Genomic DNA, 26,327 nt, shown 5'->3' with positions numbered 1-26,327 from the left:
GAGGTTTATTGGATGTGCAATATGCATCAAAACGAAATTAGACAGATGCATAAATTTGGGCACCCTTGCCATTTTGTTTATTTGAATACCTGTAACTACTTAGCACTGATTAGTTGGAACACACAGTTGGGCTCATTAAGCCCTGAACTTCATCGACAGGTGCATCCAATCATGAGAAAAGGTATTTAAGGTGTTCTCTTTGGGGCTTTTTACACCTGGTCACTTCATGCGTTTTCTGTGATCAGATAGCTATCCGATGGTAAAAAGACCAGGTCTAAATGCCCCCCGAAACGTTTTCAAGACTGATATAAATCCGATGATTCAAACCACTTCAGGAGGTGGTCTGGGACACGTTTCAGATGAAACTGGACAGGTGTAAATGAATGTGATCTTTCACTCAGGTGTCTCGTTGGGTCTTAAAATGCACTGCTGCCGCCAGCGAAAATGCAGCAAACAGTAAATGCTGTTTTTTTGTAGCAACTGTACATTTTGTAGCAACATTACAGTTTTGTACCAATCCATTTCAATTACCCCGGAAATGAGGTAAAATATATTTAATTTTGCATGACCTGAAAACAAAGATTATTCAAGATTATGGTTTAGGGGAAGGCTACAAAAAGTTAACGCAGAGATATAAGCTGTCAGTGTCCACTGTGAGGAACATAGTGAGGAAATGGAAGACCACAGGCACAGTTCTTGTTGAGATAAAATATTGGAGAGGCAAAGGGGAAGGATGGTGAGAACGGTCAAAAACAGCCCACAGACCACCTCCAAAGACCTACAACATCAAGTTGCTGCAGATGGTGTCACTGTGCATCGTTGAACAATTCAGCGCACTTTGCCCAAAGTGAAGCTGTACGGGAGAGTTCAAGTTCAAGTTCAACTTTATTTGTATAGCACATTTACAAACAGCCACATGGCTGACCAAAGTGCTTCACAGTGTGTTTGACATTGCACATACACTTAAGAATACACACATGCACAAAGTAGTTCAAGAAACTAAAATAAGAATTATTAAAAATATATATATATATAAAAATATTTTTATTTATTTTTTTTTATTTTTTTTATTTTTATTCAGTTATTTTATATATATATATATATATATATATATATACAAACGTATATATATATATATATATATATATATATATATATATATATATATATATATATATATATAAATAAAAATAAAATAACCAGTTTAAAAGAAGGTGAAATAAATATAAACCATAAACCAGGTATAAACAGACATAAATCCCTGGGAGAGTGATGTGAAAGAAGCCTTTACTGCACACATGCCACAAGCGGAGTTGCTTGAGGTCTGCAAACCCACATTTTTACAAGCCAGCTTCATTTTGGAATAAGGTGTTGTGGAGTGATGAAACAAAGATTGAGTTATTTGGTCATAACAAGGGCCGTTATGCATGGTGGCAAAAGAACACCGCATTCCAAGAAAAACATTTGCTGCCAACAGTAAAATTGGGTGGAGGTTCCATCATGCTGTGGGGCTGTGTGGCCAGTGCCAGTACTGTGAATCTGGTTAAAGTTGAGGGTCACATGGATTCCACTCAAGATCAGCAGATTCTTGAGAATAATGTTGGGGAATCAGTCACAAAGTTGAAGTTACGCCGGGGTTGGATATTTCAACAAGACAACGACCCAAAACACTGCTCAAAATCTACTCGGGCATTTATGCAGAGGAACAAATACAATGTTCTGAAATGGCCATCCCAGTCCTCAGACCTGAATATCATTGAACATCTGTGGGGTGATTTTGAAGCGGGCTGTCCGTGCTCGGCAACCATCAAGCCTAACTATCTGATCTCCCCTTCAGTCACAGCTCGCAACTTTGGGGTAACCATGAACACTCAACTGTTCTTTTCCTCTCATGTTGCTAATGTGACTCTCTTATGTCGGTTTCTTCTCTACAACGTTAGAAGGATTTGGCCATTTTTGTCCCCACAGGCTGCTCAGGTACTTGTTCAGTCTCTTGTCATCTCAAGACTGGATTACTGCAACACACTGCTGGCAGGTCTACCTATGAACACAATTCATCCTCTGCAAATGATCCAAAATGCAGCTGCACGGCTTGTTTTCAACCTGCCAAAGTTCTCGCATACCACCCTGCTGCTGCGATCCCTCCACTGGCTTCCGGTAGCTGCACGCATCAGATTCAAAACACTGATGCTGGCCTACAAAGCCAAAAATGGACCACGTCGCTCTTACCTCAAAGCCCTCATCACTCCTCGCACTGCACCCCGCACCCTCCGATCTACCAGCACTGCTCGACTGGTTCCACCATCTCTCAGGGTAAGAGGCAAGTATACAACAAGACACTTTTTCTATTCTGGCACCAAGGTGGTGGAACGAACTTCCTCTTGGGGTCCGGACAGCTGAGTCACTGGATATTTTCAAGCGGCGGTTGACGACCTACTTATTCAGGAAACACTTCAACTAGCACTTCTTTTGCCTTCATTTAAAAAAAAAATACCTTTGAAACTTTTTAATTGTAACTTTGAGCAATGTTTTAAACTCCTTGTATGTCAAGTATGTAACCTAGTGAACCAGCATTAATGTATTCAATGATAGAGATTTAAGCACTTATGTACGTCGCTCAGGATAAGGGCGTCTGCCAAATGCTGTAAGTAAATGTAACTGAACTGGAGATGTTTTGTAAGGAGGAATGGTCCAAAATACATTCATCCACAATCCAGACACTCATTACAGGCTATATATTTTTCTGTTGGGATGCCCAAATTTATGCACCTGTCTAATTTTGTTTTGATGCATATTGCACATTTTCTGTTAATCCAATAAACCTCATTTCACTACTGAAATATTACTGTGTCCTTTAGTTATTTGATAGATCAAAATGAAATGGCTGATCCAAACACCCAAATATTTATAAATGAAAATAATGGAAATTGTCGGGTTCCTAAACTTTTGCATATGACTGTACCTCATGAATATTTTTTATTTTATAATCTGCATATATAAAAATAGTCTACATCTGTCAATAATATAAATAATACGTTTTATATAAACTTGTATTTGTTTCAAGGGATGAGGCGTTTTTGACCAAGATAGTGGTTTAATTTTAATGAGAATCAAAAGTATTACGTGACTGAATTTTATGATATGCAACATACATGAGGGGAGTGTTTTGTACACCATTTTTAATTTTTTTCTTTAGTTTGTTTTTTAATTTGTGTGCAAGTGGGGGGCTGCGTGTGTGTGCGTGTGTTTGAAGGACTTTTTGTGCGAGTGTTTGAGGGGGCTTTTTGTGCGAGTGTTTGAAGGACTTTTTGTGCGAGTGTTTGAGGGGGCTTTTTGTGCGAGTGTTTGAAGGACTTTTTGTGCGAGTGTTTGAGGGGGCTTTTTGTGTGAGTGTTTGAAGGACTTTTTGTGCGAGTGTTTGAGGGGGCTTTTTGTGCGAGTGTTTGAAGGACTTTTTGTGCGAGTGTTTGAGGGGGCTTTTTGTGCGAGTGTTTGAGGGGGCTTTTTGCGCGAGTGTTTGAGGGGGCTTTTTGCGCGAGTGTTTGAGGGGACTTTTTGTGTGTGTGTTTGAGGGACTGTGTGTGTGTGTTTGAGGGACTGTGTGTGTGTGTTTGAGGGACTGTGTGTGTGTTTTTGAGGGACTGTGTGTGTGTGTGTGTTTGAGGGACTGTGTGTTTGTGTGTGTGTTTGAGGGACTTTTTTGTGTGTGTTTGAGGGACTTTTTTTGTGTGTGTTTGAGGGACTTTTTTGTGTGTGTTTGAGGGACTTTTGTGTGTGTTTGTGTTTGATGGACTGTTTGTGTGTGAGGGACTGTGTGTGTGTGTGTGTGAGGGACTGTGTGTATGTGTGTGAGGGACTGTGTGTGTGTGTGTGTGTGTGTGAGGGACTGTGTGTGTGAGTGAGGTACTGTGTGTGTGGGTGTGAGGGACTGTGTGTGTGGGTGTGTGTGTGAGGGACTGTGTGTGTGTGTTTGTGTGTGAGGGACTTTTTGTGTGTGTGTGTTTGAGGGACTGTGTGAGTGAATGTTGCGTTTTATTATTGTATTATTTAGTAATTATTGAACTCACAGTAAAGTATAAACATTACATTAATAACATCTAAAATTATTATGAACGTTATTAATGCTACATTCTAATGTTTTTTGATGTCACAATAATGTTTTCAAGTCATTTTCTTTGTTCTGTAGAGTTTTTGCAGTGTGTGTGTGTGTATATATTGGAAATGCTGATTTTATTTGTACATGCATGAGACTTGATAAATCTGTCGGGTTTGGTGATCCTCTCTAAACGCCATAAAAGGCAAAGATCACATGACTGAAATGACAGCTGAATGGCAAAAAAGACTTTCTCAGAGACTGAAGTAAAGGTTGTTTTGACGCACATTTATAACAATAAACATAAGTATTATTAACAGTAAAAATAGTATGAAGTGTAACATCTAGGGGCCAAATTACATTAGATGCTGAATTAGATTACGTGAGAGGAACAAAGAAAAAAGTTAAATATTTTGTATTGTTCTCAGATATCCATCGGTGGACTCCATAGGGAACGTAGGAAAGCCGTTTCTTTATTAAAATGTTACACAGCATTAAAAGAAAACACAATGGAAAAAGGAACTTATTTGATTAACTGGTCTTATATGACTTCATTTATAAATTAGTTTTCTTACTTTCCCTTTCCTCATATTTGATATTCTTTTGTCAATAGCTTCTACTGTGTCTGTAATCAATTTACACTAAATCTGTTTGTATCCAGTTTGATAAACAAGGCTTAATAATGTCAAAACCACTTCATTTCCAAGGATAATGTTTTTCGCGTACTAAAGCGAATTAAAACCTAAACGTCCACAAATGATCTTTTATTAACCCGAAGCTTACGGTTTCATAACTTTTCTTCACTTTCAGAGAGAACAGGATATGAGAATGAGTGAAATGGGTGCCCGTGGAGCCGTTAATATGGGAGGTATGGTCAAAAATCTCAGCCCAAGCTTGAACCAAATGTGTGGTTAGTCCTATATATCACTTTTACTTACTGTGTTAAAAACCTAGTTTTGTACAACCCTTGATGTACATGCAGCCATACTGTGACCTGTGATCTGAGGAGTGCTTGTCTATAAGTGTGTTGCAGTTGCATGAGTGAGAAATCTTACCCTTTTTATCTTAAAATACTTGACTTGACCCAGACATTCCCCAGTCTGGGAAATTGTAAATATCTCTAAATAATTCCATGCAGTTGACATGTACGTTTGTTACATATAGTTTATGTTTTTGGCTATTTATCTTTTTGTGGCACCAGACCAGCAATTCTTGACCATTTACTAATGGGTAGTTTTTGTGCATTATGGACTTGGTCTACTGGTTCTTTCTTATTTCTTTCTTTCTTTCTTTCTTTCTTTCTTTCTTCTTTTTTTCTTTCTTTCTTTCTTTCTTTCTTTCTTTCTTTCACTCTTTCTTTCTTTCTTTCTTTCTTCTTTTTTCTTCTTTTTTTTTCTTTCTTTCTTTCTTTCTTTCTTTCACTCTTTCTTTCTTTCTTTCTTTCTTTCACTCTCTTTCTTTCTTTCACTCTTTCTTTCTTTCACTCTTTCTTTTTCTTTTTTCTTTCTTTCTTTCTTTCTTTCTTTCTTTCTTTCTTTCACTCTCTTTCTTTCTTTCACTCTTTCTTTTTCTTTTTTCTTTCTTTCTTTCTTTCTTTCTTTCTTTCTTTCTTTCTTTCTTTCTTTCACTCTTTCTTTCACTCTTTCTTCTTTTTTCTTTCTTCTTTTTTTTTCTTTCTTTCTTTCTTTCTTTCTTTCTTTCTTTCACTCTTTCTTTCTTTCTTTCTTTCTTTCACTCTCTTTCTTTCACTCTCTTTCTTTCTTTCACTCTTTCTTTTTCTTCTTTCTTTCTTTCTTTCTTTCTTTCTTTCACTCTCTTTCTTTCTTTCACTCTCTTTCTTTCTTTCACTCTTTCTTTTTCTTTTTTCTTTCTTTCTTTCACTCTTTCACTCTTTCTTTCTTTCACTCTTTCACTCTTTCTTTCTTTAACTCTTTCTTTCACTCTTTCTTTTTCTTTTTTCTTTCTTTCACTCTTTCTTTCTTTCACTCTTTCTTTCTTTCTTTCACTCTTTCTTTCTTTCTTTCTTTTTTCTTTCTTTCTTCTTTCTTTCTTTCTTTCTTTCTTTTTTCTTTCTTTCTTCTTTCTTTCTTTCTTTCTTTCTTTCTTTCTTTCTTTATTTCTTTCACTCTTTCTTTCTTTCACTCTTTCTTTCTTTCTTTCTTTCACTTTTTCTTTTTTCTTTCTTTCTTTCTTTCTTTCTTTCTTTCACTCTTTCTTTCTTTCTTTCACTCTTTCTTTCTTTCTTTCTTTCTTTCACTCTTTCTTTCACTTTCACACAAACTGAATATTTTTTTTTCTTTTGTGAAATACTAAAACTTTTTCTCCTTTTTATTTATTTATTTTTTTTGAACTTCTGGAAGTTCAGGAATAGGATATACTTTTGTTGGAGGGCAAGTCAGATATAGAAATGTCTTATAGCATCTGTTTTCATTTTAGTGGAACATGGTACTGCACATCAAAAATAGCCTGCATTGCTCAGATTAGTACCAAGGTGGATGGACCGTTGTCTTAGTTAATATTGGTCATGCATTGTCTTGTGTAGATTCTTTTAATCCTGCCACTGCTGTTAGCGGTAACCAGGGCCCTGCTCAAATGATGGGCATGGGCATGTCAGGCCGGGGTGGAGCCATGGGGCCAGAGGGATCATCAAATATGGGGGCACCCCTCATTCAGGATAACGGAAATATGGTAACGTATCAGTGCTATTGCTTGCTACTTACTGTTTTGTGAAATGACATCCTTATCTATAACTAACGGCATATTCAGCTGTCTACAATTACATGCTGTAAAAGGCATTCATGTAAAACAGCACGGTATCAAATTATGTAATTAGTTACCGTGTAACGTACAAAAGCAGAAATGAAACAAAATGTATGCAAATAAATGAAAAGAACTAGGATAGTTTCATAGTTTTAAATCAGTCATTTAATCAAATTCGTTATACAATCTTTATGAACTGAAAAAAAAATCTTACCAAGTTTATATTACTGCCAACTCCATATTGGCACCCTTAGTAAGAAGGAGTAGAAAAAAAAAAACATTACAGATATACAAATAGATGAAAAGAGAAAAGTATGTTGTTTATACTCAAGGCAATGGCTATAAAACAAGCTACTTACCTGAAATTTTCAGTAACCAAATCTTAAATACTACCAGTATTCATCACACTTGGAATCAGCATGATGTCTGGAGAAAACTTCCGATAATCATGAAATTGCACCAATAACGTTAATGCTATTCAATGCTATAAGTGCCTCCAGTGAGTTCACACATTGTTACCGCTAAAAGCTAAAAATTCTTAGATATAAATTGCTAAACATGAATGTATCCGCATATTCCAGTCATTGTAGGTGCTGCACTTAAAAATTCAGACATGCAATACAAATGTGTCCTAAGCCTCGAAGTTCTCACTTGGCTTTCGGTGTATCTGACAGGGACCTAGTACTGGTATTTAGTCACGCTATGTTTTCCCTCTCTCTCTCTCTCTCTTTTGCTGTGGAAAGCACACTTACAAAATTTTAGCTACATTCAAAGTTGATTAGATTTATGTCTTGCAACAAATAGGATACTGTAAGCCTCAGTAAAACTGTACAGTTTATGTTGTTATTCTATTGCAATTGTTTGTTATATAGTAGTGACTTTCATTTTCTGTGGTCATCCAACATTCCAGAAAAGTAACAATTTCTTTTTAATTCATCCGAGACGTTTTTAGTCTTTTGGGGTGGTTAGATTTCGGGGTGTTGTGATGCATTATTTTGCTCTGTTCAATTTTCTGGCATGTTCTTGACCTTTACATTGTATGCATTAGTATTTGTTATATGATCATTTTACCAGTTAAAAGCGTATTTGCAGTTTTGTCTCATACATTCCTCCTTTTAATGCACACTAATTTGTATCTGTCTCTTTTTTGTTGGTACCTGGACGGGGCTGCTTTTCATCATGTCAACTTGGGGGATTTCTACGTTGTGACAATCAAAACATTCACATAAATTTTTCCGATATTCTTCGGACTTTGTAACGACACTGGTTGATTCATGATGGATTTTCTTTCACATAAAACCATACATATACTTCCCTATTCTGTCATACTGTAGCGTAATGAAAGATTTCCTCAGGGAGCACCTGCTCAAATGGGTTCTTCCATGGGTATTCGACCAGGTGTTGATTCCCCCCAGCAACAACAGTCGCCTGTGCATGGTGCTGCAGGACCTGTGCCTCCTTTGGGTGGTCCAGGTGGATTTGGGCGAGGAGATCCTGTTGGGGGGAAATTTGATGGGCCAAATAACAAGCGCCGTAGATACTAGGCTTTTTTTTTTTTCTTTTTTTTCTCTTTTTTTTTTTCCTCTCATCATAGTGACTTCTAGTCGTTTGAGCCAGACCACCTAAACTCTTGTTTATGGGATGTTGTCCATTTTTATGTCCTTTTCAGTGGCGCTGCTCTCAGGCAACCGTTAGTGTTGACCTTTGTCTCAAGTGTGCGAATCACTTTTGATCATGAATTGAAAACAGCTCTGTTTGGAGACTGATATTGCCTTAACTGTGCATATGCTGTAGGGCAGTCAGATTTTTGTAACAGGGAGCTTTTGAACGGTTGCAATGCTTCTGCTTAGTACTTTTCTTGCCTTTTTTTTTTTTTTGTTTGTTTTTTTTTTTGCTTGTTATATGATCAGCCAAAGCTCGGTGAAATTTATGAAATGTGCTCAATGACCATATTTGTGCTGAACTACTACATAGGTGCACTTTTGCTTATTTTTATAGTTTACAGTACCTGATCATGTGGGACTTTATAATTTGTGACACAATTCTGTGCAGTTGATTTTTTATTTTTTTTTTCCCCCCTATTCAAAACTCCAACAAGACTTGTTCGAACAGAGAATGGTACAATGATACATATACCTCTTTTTTTGGTTTTCTGCTTACTGTGCAGTGTGAGTGGTAAAATCTGTATTGATCAGAAACCAAGAAATGGGTATAGTCACAAAATGCTCATTTCAGGTATTATTACTTTTCTGTGACAGCAAAGCAAAAATCCCTATACACTAATGAACAGTGTCTTGTATACAGCATGTTCTAAACAGAAACAACCAAGAAGTTCTAAGATTTTGTTGCATATAACATCTTTAAATCCCAAGTTATTAGATAAATGCTTTAGTGTAGCTTTTTTGGCAAGAGCATGTTGCTTGGGACATTTTATTTGTACAACATCTGATTTACAGTGATTGTTTTTAGATTACTTTTTTGCTATATGGATAGCAATACTAGTGTATGTAATGTAGAATGTGCATGCTTTTAGCAGTCATTTTTGTTTTAGTGAATATTATGAATATGTCGGGTTATTTTCCTTTTCCTTTAAATGGTAGTTCTTGAATAAAAATACTTAAAAAGTTAGCTTTGTGCGTTTGTGCCTTTTAAACGTTACAAAAAATGTAGTTCATAAGTGTTCTCATTTTCCAACATGGTGTTAAGCACTTTCTGTCAAAAAAAAAAAAAAAAAAGAAGAAGAAGAAATGAATGCTTTGAAGAGAGTCCAAAATCAATTCATGTAATGCATGGCTGAAGTATAGCACTTTTTACTCTGTTATCGCTACCACCACACAAGCCGTTATAATAAAAGAACCCATTCTGAATTCGGTTCACTTTCTTGAATGGGTACCATGAGAGCCAAGCCAGGACATACATTTTTTAAGTTGTATTATTTATTTCTCACAGTTTGTTTTTATTCTTAATTTTTTTTTGTATATTTTACAGATCATCTACATGTAGTTAAGGCAAATCATTCTAATCACTTATATTCAGGGTTGGTAACAATGAATACAGTGTTTTTGTTTTTTCTATTCTTTTTGTTTGTCTGTCTGATATACGAATCGTAAAAGGTTACTTGATACTAAACATATTACTGTGATATATTAATCAGATGTAAGGCATTGAAATATACGTTCAATCATATTATGGTAAAATGAAAGTATATTGATGCATGGATTTTCTTGATCCTGTATTCACTGATCAGCCATAACATTAAAACCATTAACAGGAGAAGTAAAGAATGTTAGCAGGACGGAACATAGCACATAAGAATCTGAGTGACGTTGACCAGGGCCGATGTTGCTGAGCTGTGAACTTGTTGGTACCTACCAAATGTGGTCCATGGAATGACAGCTGGGACCAATGATTGGATCATGGGAGGTTAAAGCTCATTGATGTGCCTGGGGAGCCAAGGCCAGTCCGTCTTGTCCGATCCCAGAGATCCCATAGGTATTGTAGCACAGATTGCTGAAAAAGTTAATACTGGATAAGATAGAAATGTGTCAGTAAACTCACAGCATAACATTGTGCTTCATATGTGGTTGGATTTCTGCAAACCTGTCAGAGTGCCCATGCTGACCCTTGTCCAATGCAAAAGTGCCTTCAGTGGCCACATGAGTATTACAACTGGATCATGGTGCAATAGAAGAAGACGGTAGCCTAGTCTAATGAATTCCTTTTTCTCTTGCACAAGTATGTGTGCCTCGCCTACGTGGGGAAAGGGATGACACCAGGATGTACAATGATAGTGAACGAAGTGTTGCTCTGTGCAATATCTGCCAGGAGAATTTGGTTCTTAGGATTCATGTGAATGTTACTTTGACAGGTACCACTTATTCTAAACAGAATTGCAGACCCAGTACTCTGCTTTATAACAGCAGACAGTGATCAGGATTGATTTGAAGAACATGACAAGAGTTTAAGGTGTGCACCTGGCCTCCAAATTCCCCAGATCTCAATTTGATTGATCATCCATGGGATGTGCTGACAAACGAGTCCTTAAAGTAAACTTAAAGGATCTGCTGCTAATGTCTTGGTGATGCTGCGGTGTGCGGGGAGCAGTTGGGGGGGGGTTCGGTGCCTTGCTCAAGGGCAGCTCAGTCATGGTATTGCCGGCCCGAGACGCGAACCCACAACCTTAGGGTTAAGAGTCAAACACTCTAACAATTAGGCCACGACTTCCCCCCCCAAAGGAAGCGTATGCAGGACTTGCATGATATTATTTAGGTGGTTTTAATGTTTTGGCTGATTAGTGTTCACTAAACCTCATCCAATATATACACTTTTAGTATATCCATTCTGTTATTTTGTTTTACTCTACTTTTACCTATCATATGCCAGTGGTTAATTGTGCACATACATACTCTCAACTTCTGAATTGAGCTTAAGACTGTACTTTGGTCTGAATTCTGAATACCAGTGTAAGTTGTTTTGATGTTAGACCCTTACTGATCTATTAACTCAAAACTGAATATGACCCTTTGTTTCCTTCTTACCGTAGAATATAATGGGTCTGTATTCTCTTATCTAGTGCCCTCATCTATTGCATAGAATCAAATCGAGAGTTGCCATTCGGCCATGGATACACATCTCCTATTTCTGTTTTCTTTTTTTTTTAATGTCTGGTTAAGTACTGGCTGTGTGTTGGTGTCTGAGCAACTTTTACATGAAAGGCTGCTTAACTGTATGTTCATTAAACATCATTATCTTTGTGTCTGGGTGCAAACACTGCCATTAAAACAAACTTGCTGTGTTTCATACAAACTAGTTCATGTAGTATTTCACACCTTGTGCAAGCCACAAGCTGTTGAAGTCCAGAGAAAGTCTTTGGTAGAATTATGTGAAGGGAACTTGACAGATGTAATGTTCCCTATGTATGTTAAACTGTAATAAACCACATCAAAGTTTGTTGGAAGCCCAACACGGCCTTCTGTAAATTGCTACAGAATTTTGTAGACCGTTTCAAATTTTCTCTCTCCACATGTGTATATTACAATAAATGGATCTGGTAATGAATGGATCAGTACATCAGTGTGTGCAAAAACAAATTGGTACTACAAACTGGTGTGGGGTGGCCATGGTAACACGATTAGATCCAAACAAAGGAAAGAACACTTACCCTGCCTCATCACGCAGCTGTGTTAGGAGCCATAAGCAAGGGTTCATCCCTTTAAAACTGTTGAATACATGCTCAGATGTTGAACACCAGTGGAAAAGGTACATTGGGACTGAGCATCTGTGATGGGTATGACTATGGTAGAAAAATTCCTACAAAACCTTCTATAGTAAACCTGCTAAGCCAAAACAGGTTGCAGCTCCCAGTGTGTAGCAGGTTAAGGAAGTCAACTATGGCTGCTAATTTGGCATCTAGAGAATGAATCTAACTCGTAGGGAAACCTCTATAATGGAATCTGTCGCCTGAGTGAAGTCACACTTGGACAGATTCAGTGTAAGATGAGCCTTTTCAAACCTTGGAAAGTCTGCATGTAGAGTTGGTACACGGTTGGGCAAATCAAGTACACTATAAGGTCATCTATAAGGTAATATGCTGGACAGTTGGGCAGAAAATGATTAGGAGTTACAAAAAGCAAATATCAAGGTAAGGTGCCATAGAGACTTGCCATATCTTTCTAAGGGGTCTAACAATTATTCATGCAAGGTACTGGACATGAATCAGAGGCGTTATCGTTTTTGTAGTCAGTACAAAATCTGAGGCTTCCATATGTTAGACACACTGACACTCTCTTCTTACACTCAGGAGTTTTAATTACATGGTCTGTCTCACTCAACTATCTTTAATTCAAAGTGTGTGCGTGAAACCCTTGCAGCAAGAGGTAAGGACGTTTAAGGTTTAACAATTGGGCAGCTCTGAAAATTGACTTGCATGGAGTTAGCATCACATGCCAAAGCAACCTGTTTAATATAAATGGATGATGGTATGAAGGGACAACAGCAGCCCCTATCTGAAAACATCAGACCTGTAAAGAGCTACACTTTCAGCCTGATTGATGGGACTTTTTTGTTTTCACTTGAGACAAGCAGTTAGCATCAATGTGTTCAGGTTTATGGCAGGCAAAACACTCTGATTTCCTCAAATTGGGTAGGTGTTCAACTGATTTGATTAGGTTTAGCTCTGCCTTCAGACGAGTGTTCTGCTCGAATTGTTTTTATTCTTGCTTGTGGGTAAAAAACTGAGTGCTGCTGCTTGAGACACATTGTAAACGGTACATTCACTATGTACTCCAACACTGTCGGGGACAGGGTTTTAAAAGTCCTATAATAAATTCAGCTCTCTAACCAACTCGTCAGTAACATTATTATACAGTACCAGCTAGCAAAGAGAACTACTTTCTCTCGCCCAACCTCCCCACAAAATAAAAATATTGTCTATGATCCTCTGGTACAAGTTCATAATCCCTCGAAATTGCAGGTTTTACCACCTCATACTGAGGTCTATCATTGAGCAGTTGTCCATGCTTCCTGTGCCTTCCCAGCAAGCTTACATTGTACCTCTTAGTAGCAGCTGGTCTCTCAAATAACACTAAAACAGGTTTCCATCCTACTCTCCAGAAATGGTGGAAAACAAAATACTTTTTATATAATCTATCAAAATTAGATGGGTGCAAATCAGCAGTTGCAATATTCTGCACAGTGTGTGTGGTTGGACTTAATCTCTAACTCGTGCAACCGATTTTACCCTTTTACTTTCTAGCTCCATCTTTACAAATGGCCAGATAAACTAAGACCACTCATCTTTGGCCTTTTCTTTAGCCACCCTTTGAAGACAAACTTATGCAGCCTGAAACAATTCAACAAATACATCTATACAAGTTTTCTATTTTTTTACTTTATTTAATTTTTTTTAAACATAGACCATGAATCTATGTTAAATAGAATCAGAATCATTTTTAAAGTGACCTGCTATAACCAGCAAATGATCCTTTCTACATACTTCAAGAGCATCACAACTAGGAGTGTCAAGGACGTTCTGGAAATCCGCGGTCATCCATATGTTTGTGTCATGGAGGACAAGTCCTTGCTCCAAAATCAAGGTCATGAAGTACACCTACCTCTTTTAGCATCTGCTTTCATGCTTTTCCAACAAATTCTTTCAGGTTTTTGTTCCCTTTTAATTTGTCACGTGTCAGTAGTTGTTTTGAGTGAATGAATGACAAAGTAATGATGGATGCTAAAAGATTCTGATGACTTACCTGTAAAAATTGTGACTTTAAACAGTGACAATACGAGAAGGTTTTGTATAACAACACAGAAGATCTGAAATCTCTCCGTTAGTCAAATGATAGTCATTTTTATTTACTTTTTATTGTCTCTTGAATCTTATTTTTCTAAAAGGTTTACTTTAAGTTGTGATTCTTTTAACTGACATTTAAATATTCTGCTAAAGGAAAACACAGTGAGTAATTCTTATACCTATATCAGATTTTAACAATAAATCAAGCAAGTGAGCTTTTCTGGAATGAACACCACCTACATTATCAACAGTGTATACATAAAGATGTTAGCCTTGCTAGCGTAACCAAATGCTGTTGTGATTTTAGTAGATTGCTCATGTCAGTTTGTCTAGATATATACATACCTGTCTAGAAAATATACCTCAGACAGTTTAGCCATAATCCCGAGCTTTACCTGTAGACCTTTGCGGCAATTGGGTAAACTTTATGGCCAAAAGATTGTGGACACCTGACAATATCACCCCTATGTGCCTTTGATTATCCCATACCAGATTTTCTGATGACTCTTTTTATTAGATTTTGGAATGTTGCTGCAGTGATTTGACATTTACAAGAGCATTAGTAAGGTCAGTCCTGTTGTGGAGTGCAGTTATACTTCCAGTTCCTCCAGTGAAGGTGTTCGAGGTCGGGGCTCTGGGCAGGACACTTCAGTTATTCTTCTCCACAATTGGCAAACCATGTCTTCATGTCCCTCGCTTTGTGCACAGGGACACGGTCATGCTGGAACATGTTTGGTTCTTTTGGTTCAAGTTAAGAGTTAATTGTATTGCTTAAAATATATAAAGGTAAACTATACGTTTCTCATCCAACTTTGTTTGGGCAACAGTTTGGGAAAGGCCTTTATGGATAAGATGGTCAGATGTCCACAAAGCTTTTTGCTATATAGTGTATTATTAATATAACAGTCAAAAGTTAATGAATATCAAAGCAATGTAACATCACCTTAAGGTTAAGATAACTAGATTGGGTAGTCTAGTTTACCTCCCTGTCTAGTGGCTTAAATGTATGTGATTATACAGTGGGGATGTTGAGCTATGAAACGCTAATAGCCCTATTCAAAGTGCCCAGAATGCTCATTGGATGGTTGAGAGTTTAGATCCCAAGCTATCACTGATCCTTAACTCTCTACTGCTAAGTTGTATAAATTAGATAAATGTAAGTTGCTCAGGATAAGTGTTTTTGCCAAATTCTGTTGATGTAAATGTTGATATCTATCTCAGACATTGCTACAGTTAACCTTAATCGTATTGTCTCGCCATAAATCAGAGGTCCTTTCAGATAAGCGATCATCCAGGTCAAGGTGGTAAATATTTTAAAATGCCCGAAGGTCCATTCCATGATCTAAAAACAAGCCTAAAAGGACAGGCTATTAATTCTTAGCATTTTTACAACACATGCAGCAGACAGCTATACATGTTCTATCAGCACCAGTATACTTTTATGGTTTTTTAATTGTGATACAATTAATAATATATATGGCTTATGGTTCATTTGATTGATCATTTTAAACACATTTATTCAGGATTTTTATATCCTGTGGTTATTGTCTGTGGACCCATCTGGGTTACTTGATACTGACACACTGGGTTAAAAAATTTAATTGTTAAGGCACTGCAAAGAGTCACACAGTTATGCATGTGTATACAGTGCCCTCCACAATTATTGGCACCCCTGTTTAAGATGTGGTCATGGACTTCTAAAAATTCTCCCTTTTTTTTTTTTTTTTAAACAACATAGAACCCAAATGCAAAAAAAGAGAAAAATCCAACCTTTCATTTAAGTACATTACTTTGGTGGTAAAAAAAAAAAACTCACACATTTAGGGAAAAAAACCAACTTGAAATCATGTGTCCCACAATTATTGGCACCCCTGATGTTAATACTTTGTACAACACCCTTTTGCCAACAAGACAGCACTTAATCACCTCCTATAACATTTCACAAGATTGGAGAACACTGAGAGAGGGATCTTTGACCATTCTTCTTTGCACAATCTTTCTAGATCATCCAGTGTCCTGGGTCCTCTCCTCTTTAGCGCGTGCCACAGGTTTTCGATTGGGTTGAGGTCTGGGAACTGAGATGGCCATGGGAGGACCTTGAGTTTGTGACTGCTGAACCATTTTTGTGTAGATTTTGCCAAATGTTTTGGATCATTATCCTGCTGAAAGACCCAATGACGACCCATCTTCAGCTTTCTGGCAGAGGCCATCAGGTTTTTATTTAAAATGTCCTGGTAGTTCAAAGCATTCATAATGCCATGCACCCTAACAAGGTTCCCAGGGCCTTTGGAAGAGAAACAGGCCCACAGCATCACAGATCCTCCACCATACCTCACGGTGGGCATGAGGTGCTTTTCGGCATACTCATCTTTTGTTTTACGCCAGACCCACTTAGAGTGTTTGTTGCCAAAAAACTCAATCTTAGTCTCATCTGACCAAAGCACACAATCCCAGTTGAAGTCCCAGTACCGCTTAGCAAACTCCAGACGTTTACATTTGAGTGTTAGTGAGAAAAAACGTTTTCCTTGCATGCCTCCCAAACAGCTTGTTGGCATTTAGAGAGCGTCTGATGGTTGTTATGGAGACTTTGTGACCCCAAGATGCCATTCTTTGATGCAATTCTGTGACAGTGAGCTTAGGAATTTTTTTTACTTCTCTTACCATCCTCCTCACTGTGCGTTGTGGCAAGATAAACTTGGGACCTGTTTTAAACTTCTTAATGATTCCTCTGACTGTAGATAAGTAGATAAGTCCAAGTTAAGGCGAGTGGCTTGTAGCCATTGCCTGACTTATGAAGGTCGACACACATCTGCCTTACTTGAATGGGGTGTTCTCTTATCTTTGCCATATTGACAAATGGATAAATTAGGCCTCTGTGTCACGTCATATTTATACCCCAGGGAAAGAGGAAGTCGTGAATTACTAATTAAAAGTTCCTAGATACCCTGACCAACTTTAGCAACTACAGAAAAATATATTTAAAAAAAAATCAATTACATTTTTCAGAGGAATTGTTAGGGGTTCCAATAATTGTGGAACAGGTGACTTTATAATTATATATATATATATATATATGTATATATATATATATTATTAAATTGTGTTAAAGATTATATTTTTCACAATTTTTCTGTTGGAGATTATGCTTCTGCTTCTTGAATATTTTTTTTTTTGTTGTTTTTCTGATCTCCTTTAATATTAAGACAAATAAACGGTCAACTTCTAATAGTCATATATTATTAAAAATAATCAGGTCAGTTTTATTTTATTTATTTATTTATTTTGCAATTGTATCCGCTCGACAAGCCGCATGGTTCACTGGAATTTTAATGCTCATTTGTGTGGAAACCTTTGGCAGCAATATGACCTACAGTACACACAGTCTCCCCACCACTCTCGCTTCCTTTTCCTTCTCTCTCTGCAAGGAAGACATTTGGGTTTTGAGATCACAAGGTGAGTATACGACAAAAGATCTGATCTGCAGCGAGATTTATTCATGTGTTAAACAACATCTAGATGTGTGCCATTAGTTTGAACCCACCCAGCTTTCAAGCAAACAAAAATATTGGATCATGTGTGCCTCGTTTGACAGTTTAACCAAGGACCTGTCTATCAGAGAGAAGCGAGCCATTTTGAAGCTGAAAAAAGAGGGGAAATGTACTAGGCTCTGGAAAAGAAAGCAGCAGTAGTTGACGACATTGTCATTGTTGGGATATTCTTCACAGTTCTGTCAGTGATGAGCCACAAATGTTTTGGATATGAACCACAAATGAACCTTTACCAATATGATGGAAAGGTCAAAGTGTGAAGAAATATACAATCTGCTTATTATCCAAAATATGAGCTCACTGATGAAGCATGTTGAAGGAAGTGCCGTGACTTGAACTTTTATTATTTGGCACAATCTATATTGCAAGATAAAATAAAATGCTGTAATTTATAAAAGATGAGACTCGATCCCTAGGAAAGCATTTAACCTAGCATTTAGAAATTTTGACTTTAGCTCACAAAAAGGGCACAACAGTCTGTAGCCAGTAGCTAAGACAGCAATAATGCCTGTCCTGGCTCGACCCCCACAAAAAAAACTCTCACCCTGTTGTCATTCACTTTAAGACTAGTCAATTCTAGGTATCTGTAGACTCGTGCATACAGAATAGGGCAGATTCAGGAATCCTTCGATTGTGGTATGTTGCCCCTGTGACTCAGAGGTTGGCATCACGTGTCCTTAAGGAGGCATTCGCTAACCCAACCCTCCTCAGTTGCTAGATGTCCAACCAACCAATGCACTTGAGTTTATTATACAAATTTCCTAGTTAAGATATTTGTAAATAATCGTTCCTTTTAATGTTCATTTGGAATGTCTAAATTACAGCTTTAGATGTATAATGCAGCTACATTTGAGCCAAACAGTTTACTAGTTTATAACATTATTAATTTCAATGTGACTATAAGGAATGAAGTCAAATCAACATTTGTTTTTGCACTTAAAGGGTTTTCTTTTCAAATCAGTTCCAATTTTCAAGCAAATATTTACAGCCATACTGAGTGTTTAGCGATAGGTTCTGGTGTGTTTGCGTATGTAAACACCTAGCATTCCTTTGAACGCTGTCTTTAAAAGGACGAGGGACATGTAAGCACTTGTCCCTCCCAGCATTTTGGTTGTCATTGATTCAACAATTATTACACATTGTGTTGTCCATATACAATTAGACGAATGAGACAGTGGATCAGAATTACAGCTTTCACTTCCTAATATTGTCTATTAGATATCAAACCTGGAACATGTCACAATTGTTAGTGAACAAAATTACTTTTCTTCTTTCAGAATGCTTTTCCAGTCTTGTACCAGATCATATTTCAGCTAGTGTTTGCTTCAGGGGCTTCACCCTTCAGTCTCCTTTTCAGGAGTTGGTTACAGTCTGTTGATTCACTTGGTCTTAAAACATCTGCTTTTCCCCCTGATGAAGTCTTTTGTTATGTGTTTTATGTCATTGTTTTGCTGCATGATGAAGTTCCTCCCAAATAGACAAAATAAACTCTTTCTGCTGATGCAATCATGAGCTTTATCACCAATAAAGATTTGTCAACCCGTTCCAGAAGCAGCCAAATAAATCCAAGCTTGTATGTTTGGGATACTGAGTATATGGTGATTAAAAATGCAAATACAGGAGCTGGAGAGCAAAACCGAAGCCTTAGCCTCCTTTTGCAGCTAATACAGCATCATTAGTCTTGAGAGATACAAATCCTGCACAGTGGCCACAGGGTTTTTCAGCCATTCCTCTTGTCGAATAGTGGCCATGTCACTGTGAGTTCTGTTCATCAAACCATTCTGTCACCAGTGTGTATGAGGGCATTATTATCTTGATACGCAGCACCACATTCAGGGTACAATGTATGAACCACTGGGGTGCACATGGTCCTCCAGAATGGTTTGGTAGACTTTGGATACTTTGGTGTTTGAAAACATCACAAAGAATTTCTGTCCTGGTCACAGTTGCACTAGCAAGACACCCAACAATTTTTCCTCTTTTAAGCTCTCATGGGTATTTGCAACTCCAATGGGTATGTCTCCCATTGGGTTGGGTAGGTTGTAGTACAGCTGTGCTGTTTCAATTTCAACTTCAGACTCTGCTCATACTTATGGAATGTAAAATCAGTCAAGATTGGACACCGGGCCATGTGTATATACAGTATAGACATGTCATCTCCACCATTTTCTTGGCCGTTGTAAAAAATCAGGGAATTCTGACAGCTGAAATTCTGATCTTTCGTGTCATGGCATCAAGGTATAGGGAAAAAACAGTTCTAATTTTTCAGGGATTTTCCTACATTGAATATTTTTTGGTGGCCGCCAAAACGATTTTTTGTCCCGCCAAAGCCTTATTTGATCTGTAATTGGGTTTTGTGAGTGAAGCAGGCTACCGATGGAGAGAACCACTTAGCAAGAGTGTTTAGTAAAATTTAGCCTCAATAATCCACGGTATGTATAGGCCTATGACAATGTGTAGTAAATTACCTATAAAATCATTTAGTTTAAAGTTAGACTGAAGTGAGATGAAACTAGATCAAAGCACAAAGCAAGCTGTTGCTACAGTAGCTAGCTGCTAATTTTATTCAATTTTATATGGTAAAAGAAATTACACTATTACACCTTTTTAACGCTATGTTTTTAATGCTACTTTTTAATTGATATGATTATACTAAAATAATTATCAGGTCTATCAAAAAAGAATTTTATCTTTCAAAACTATGAAAGCCAGTCGTGGAAAAATCACAGCTTTTTTTGCAATATCTGTAATATCTGTGTCTGATAATTGCATAGTCTATATATAATTTGGAAGAGGTTTAAAACTGAATAATTCTCAGCCACAGTCTGGATTTATTTTCAATTTAACATTTATTGTCAATATTGGGCTTGCGGATCATGTGGGTACTCTTCCATGTCGGTCAGCCACAACCGAAGACCAATTTTGACCCAGGAAAAACCGTTTTTTGGAGGATACTGTATTTCCACATTATTTGTAATAGTACAACAAAATATATACTAATGGACCCCTTCTTGCTATATGCGTTTGTTCATTTAAAGAACCTACAAAATACAAGAGTGATAAATCTTAATTGAATCAGGAAAGGTCGACTTGACAAAAGAAGAAAATCTTTCGAAATTGAACACTAATCTCTGCCATATTTTATTTTCTGAAATTTACCTTTTCACTTGCACTTATTAAGGTTCATCATTTCCTATTGGGATGTTTACACAACACAAAAGTAAGCATCAACTTATGGTAGGTCCTGAATTGCCTTTAACTGTCATTTGATCATAAATATCAGTTGTCATTTGGGACCCATTTGATATAGTCCTTGAGCTAAAATCTTCTTTATCAGCACACTAAGATCCATTTTAACCTAGTCACTGATTTTTGGGAAAACTAGAGACAAAACATTGGGTTTTGATTAAAACAGATGTTTTCTGGGGCTAATAAACATAGCATGAAATATAAATTTCTAGGTAGCATGAAATATAAATTGCTATAAAATTTTTATTAAATATAATTGATCACAAATCAGATTTTTTTTGATCTGTCCATCACATTGCATAAGGAACCAGTTTAACAAACACAACTGTAACTGTAGTCAGTCTGCTTAAAGATGTCTAAAGAGAAAAGATATAAGAACATCCAGAACATCCTTGATGTTCTTTTCTCTCCCTTTGATATTTTATTTTTTCCACACCATTTCGTGTGAACTCTAGATTTGGGTGTTAATATCCCAGGAGCTCAGCAAATTCCGAATACTTGAATCGGCTTGCTTGGCCAAAACAAAAATGGCATAAATTAGCAATTTATGATGAAGTGGCTGGTGAACAAGCCGAGTGATGCAGTGAAACATCAGTGTGGTTTTAATAAATGTAAGTACTCTTGAAAAGCTGCTCAACTGAACAAATTAGTGGACCAGATCTAACTTTTATAGTTCACTATATCCAAGTTGACTATTTTTTAAGATTCCAGAAATCCAGGCATTTAAGAGCGTTTGGTTGCTCACTTGAACGTTAATTGGGAGCACCTGGAGCTGTAAAAGGAATTTAGAGGCAGTACCTTATTGCCTGTGATACCACGAAAAATTCCAGGCAACGCCGCCAACTTTAATTTTTCCACACCATTTTGTGTAAACTCGACTTGTGTGTTAAAAATCCCAGGAGCTCAGCAGTTTCCAAATACTTAGTCAGCCTGCCTGGCCACAACAAAAACAGCATAAATTAGGGATTTATGATGAAGTGGGTGGTGAACGTATGTCTATGACACAGCATGAATATGGTACAATATTGAAATGGTGACTTCATTTAGAAATAACTTTGCCTGCTACTTTGGGATTACAATAACCTTAACTGTCCTGTTCATGTAACGGTTTTCAATCAAAGATAAAACAGCAGGTTCAGACGTTAAAGGTGGGGTGTACGATGTTTGAAAGCCAATGTTGACATATAAAATCACCAAAACAAACACGCCCCTAACCCAAATGGGTCCCACCCCTGTATTGATAGCTCCGCCCACACATACATACATAACCCAGGCAACTAATGGAAAGAAATGTGTCTTTATCATAGCTGAAGGGAAGAATGATACGATTGCAGATAAACAAACAAGCAAAAATGACACACAAGCATAATCATGCAAAGGACAAAGGCATATATTAGTTCTGTGAAACAAAGCAAAACCAACGTTACTCACCTAGAAGGAAAAAAGCGACCTCGGCGTCCCATCGCAGGCCTTCCCACTCCTTCAGTTCTCTACAGCACTGGAAAGCTGTTCTTATATTAACACGGTTCCTACTTCTTGTCTTATCGTAAGCCTATTTTCACTTTTCGTTTTTATCCTCAATGTCAATGTTTCAATCGCTTTCTGCTAATGTCACACATGCACACTGAACACTCTCTCCGCTGCATATTGACAAGACAATCCAGAGCCCCTCTCTGCTCATTGGCTACACGTTTATTTTGTTCGTCGGCCCAACTCAGCTTTTTTTTTAAGGGTTAACCTGACGTCTACTTTATGCATCAGTAGCTGAAGATATATAGAGCAACTGATGTAAAGAGCTCTGCAAATTATTTATGCCACCAAAAAAAAAATACGTACTACTGCATGCAGGATTAATCAGTAAAATTTGCAAACACTTGCACTTCTGTGGATAACCAGAATTTAGATATTTGATGATATGCAAAGAATATTTTGACTATTTTGATATATTATTATATCATTATATAATCATTATTAATATATTATATTATATATATACTATTTGAATATTTTGAATATTTTAAAAAAATATTTTTTGTGCATTATATGCAAGTTTGCATGCACTTAGGTTAAAGATATTCAGTCTTTTTTCACTTTTTTCCTGTTAATTCATGTTACCATTAATATTTTGGCAGGTCAGTTACGGAAACTACTTTCATTAGCGATAATATTAAAACAGAAAATTTGAGGGTTATTTTTTTTCTGCTATTATTAAGTAATACTGCTCAAGCTAGAAGGCTATTGTACTGAATATTTGCATGGCTGAATATCTGCATGGCAGTTATACTGGTATTCAGTATAACAGCATGATAGTGAGTGCATTATTGCTTGTACACATCAGTTCTGGAAACAATGAATCTTGATAAATGACTTTTCAGAAACAATATTGCCAAATGTTCTGTTCCTGCTTCGTTAGCAGAACTAGATCATGAAGAAGCCACACGCGGTTCGTAGCATGTTGACTAGCTTGCTAGCTCACATCGATTTCTACATTCTCATTAAAGGTGCGTCTGTTAAAAATCAGTGTCCGTTGTTTCTTTTCATGTTCGAATGACAAAAAGAAGCCGTCTGTATCGTTATAACAGTTTAGCCGTTTTGAACTAGGAAGTGGTATTTTATTTATGCCGTGAAACGTCAGTGTGGTTTTAATAAATTTAAGTAGTCTTGGAAAGCCTTTTAAACAGTTTGGAAGATTTCAGAAATTGACAATTGTCATTATTATATGTTAATTGGAAGCACACAGAGATGTAAAAGGACTTTAGAGGCAGTGATACCATGAGAAATTCAAAGCAACTTTGCCAACTCAATTTCAGAAAAAAAAAGTATTTGGGAGGATTATCTATGAATACTGAGTAACACCTCAAGACTTTAGCCAGAAAATGTGTTTTACACCTGGGGTCTTTCCTTCAGATAGAGTTTTGGAGTGGCCATCACAAATCTCTGACATGAACGTATGGACTAAACTGAAAAAGCAATGAGGCCCACAAACCTTTCTAAGTTACACCAATGCTGTCAGCCGCATTATATTTTATATATATTTTGTCTTAAATATCTTCTGTCTACTGCACAGGTTCCCAACTGTAGTCCTGTAGTACCTCTTGTCATTATTACTCTATATAGCTTGGCTTCTAATAGAGTACCCTCCAGAAATATTGGCACCTTTTTATAGACTTTCTCTTCTCAAAATAAATACACATAACCAAACAAAATTTACACATTTTAACAAAAATTTAGATTTTGAACTAATATAATAGTCATTATCTCAGAAACATATGCCAGGATTATTGACATTTTAAGTAACAGAAATGCACGCATACACACCTTGATCATCTTGTTGTATGCTTCTGTAAAGAGTCTGCTTTGTTCTTCTGGGAAACCTTGGCAAAAATCCATGTGGATGTTATTTTGACCCGTACCAACTAACTAAATTAATGTTGCTGCAGACCAAGTACACTTCTTCATGGTTATGCATTCATGGTTCATAATGCATCTTTCCACACTGCTGTTTGGTCCAGGAATGGCTTTAAAGAATATGACAAAGGTGTTTACTTGGCCTCCAAATTACCCTGATCTCAATCTGATCTAACACCTGTGGGAAGTGCTGGGCAAACACATCCAATCCACGAAGACTCCACCTCGTAACTTACGGGACTTAAAGCACCTGCTTCTACTGTTTTAGTTCCAGATACCACAGCACACCTTCAGAAGTCTTGTGGAGTTCATTCCTTAACAGGTCAGAGCTGTTCTGGTGGCACAAAGGAGGAACTACACAATATTAGCAGATGGTTTTAATGTTATGGTTGGGTTGATTGGTGTATACATCACATTGTTTAGCACTTGCGCTAATCAGTAAAAATAGTGCTTTAATGCAATACAATACATGTTGAAAAATTGGAGGGAATTTCACATTCACATCATATAAAGAGCTTCAAAAACGTCTGCATGGAGGATCGATTCAAGATCCATCTACAATCGTCCCAAATCTTTGCAGGAAGAAACCCTGTGCTATCGTACTATACAAGGGCAGTGTGACATCATAACAATCATTTTGAAACAATCGTTTAAGTAATCCTGTGACTGTAAAATGTTTCTGTATGTTTGAGCTTTTAAAATGTCACTTATAGTATGCTATTCATTTTATATACACGGTCTATCTGTTTATTAATTCTACGTTCTGGTGCCTACTCAGTCAGTTACATTTGCACAGCATTTTTGCTGGCCTTTTATCAAGTACAGTAAACTGTATACAGTATATATTGGCTGGTTTATAATAATCATTGTTGTTTTCTTTTTACCTAGATTGATGCAGATCTGTACATGGTTTGGTAGAGCTCGGAAGATGCTTACAAGGTGAAACAATATGAGAACCATATCTCTCTCCCTCTCTCGCTGTCTAACTCTATCTCTATATATCTAACTTCACACACAAAAACCATGAGGTAAGTCGTATTCCACTTGTTCATAATTTACCGTCTAAAAATAAAGGGTCGTTTTGCATGGCTAGTTAAGATTTCCATTAACTCAGCGGTGTCCAATCTTATCCGGAAAGGGCCGGTGTGTGTGTGTGTGTGCAGGTTTTTATTCCAACGAATCAGAAGCCACACTAAAAGTCTACTAAAAGCCAAGAACAACTGATTAAACAGGTGGAATCAGGTGTGGCTTCTGCTTGGTTGGAACGAAAACCTGCACCCACACCGGACCTTTGCGGATAAGATCGGACACCGCTGCATTAACTAATTTGATATCCACTAGGTGGTGCCATAGAAGTGAGGACAAAACACCCTTAAACAGGCAAGTAACAGTAAAGTTAGTTGTATTTTAGTAGTAATGAATGTCAAGATTCATCCTGAGATGTTTCTGCTCAGTTTAAAAGTAATGCATTTACTTTTTAAAAAAAGTCATTTTTCTATTCAGTTTACTGTTGTCTGTACACCAAAGAGATGGAGATACTTTAGCAAAATAAAAGCAAATGGCAAAATCAGTTGTCTTTGTGTGTGTGTGTGTGTTTTGCTTTCCCTCCAAAGAACGCTGGAGCTTTATTTTGTGTGAGGTTTTTTTTTTTGCTTATTTTTGGGCTTAAATGAGAAGGACAGTGGAACACACAATGTACAGATACTGAACTTTGTAAACCCTATTAGTCAGTGAACCGAAGTAACACGTCAAAGGATCTTCCGATAAGAAGTATAAAGTATGTTGGCTTTAGATGAGCTGATGATCCTCTCGCTCAGTCATTCTGGGTCGTCAGGATGTGGAACTGAGTGATTAAAAATAGACAAACTTGAATGAAGTCGAATGACACATCTGTTTGAAGTCTGAATGTAAATGTGGAAGTGCCACTGAATTTTATTAAAAGGCTCTGACTTACTCGCTATGTGGAAACAATAAC

At 37.1% G+C, this 26,327-nt stretch overlaps 1 protein-coding gene across 4 annotated transcripts in view; it reads left to right on the top strand.

Annotated features, from left to right (window-relative positions):
• Positions 1 to 25,919, top strand: part of pspc1 (paraspeckle component 1) — a 37,905-nt gene extending 11,986 nt beyond the window's left edge. The window contains exons 7-9 of one of the 4 annotated variants that reach the window (XM_060860431.1): positions 4,904 to 4,961; positions 6,636 to 6,781; positions 8,188 to 9,481. In XM_060860431.1, the coding sequence (XP_060716414.1) occupies positions 4,904 to 4,961; positions 6,636 to 6,781; positions 8,188 to 8,397 (414 nt within the window). In that variant the 3' untranslated portion in view covers positions 8,398 to 9,481. Of the gene's footprint in view, positions 1 to 4,903; positions 5,004 to 6,635; positions 6,782 to 8,187; positions 9,482 to 25,240 lie in introns of those variants that run through there. The other 3 variants (XM_060860430.1, XR_009647731.1, XM_060860432.1) reach the window with 3 other exon arrangements.
• The last annotated feature ends 408 nt before the right edge of the window (positions 25,920 to 26,327 follow it).

The sequence above is a fragment of the Tachysurus vachellii genome, chromosome 24, assembly GCF_030014155.1.
Source record: "Tachysurus vachellii isolate PV-2020 chromosome 24, HZAU_Pvac_v1, whole genome shotgun sequence".
Taxonomy (NCBI): domain Eukaryota; kingdom Metazoa; phylum Chordata; class Actinopteri; order Siluriformes; family Bagridae; genus Tachysurus; species Tachysurus vachellii.
The sequence above is the reverse complement of the archived record's forward strand: the minus strand, read 5'-3'. Positions and strand labels throughout refer to the sequence as shown.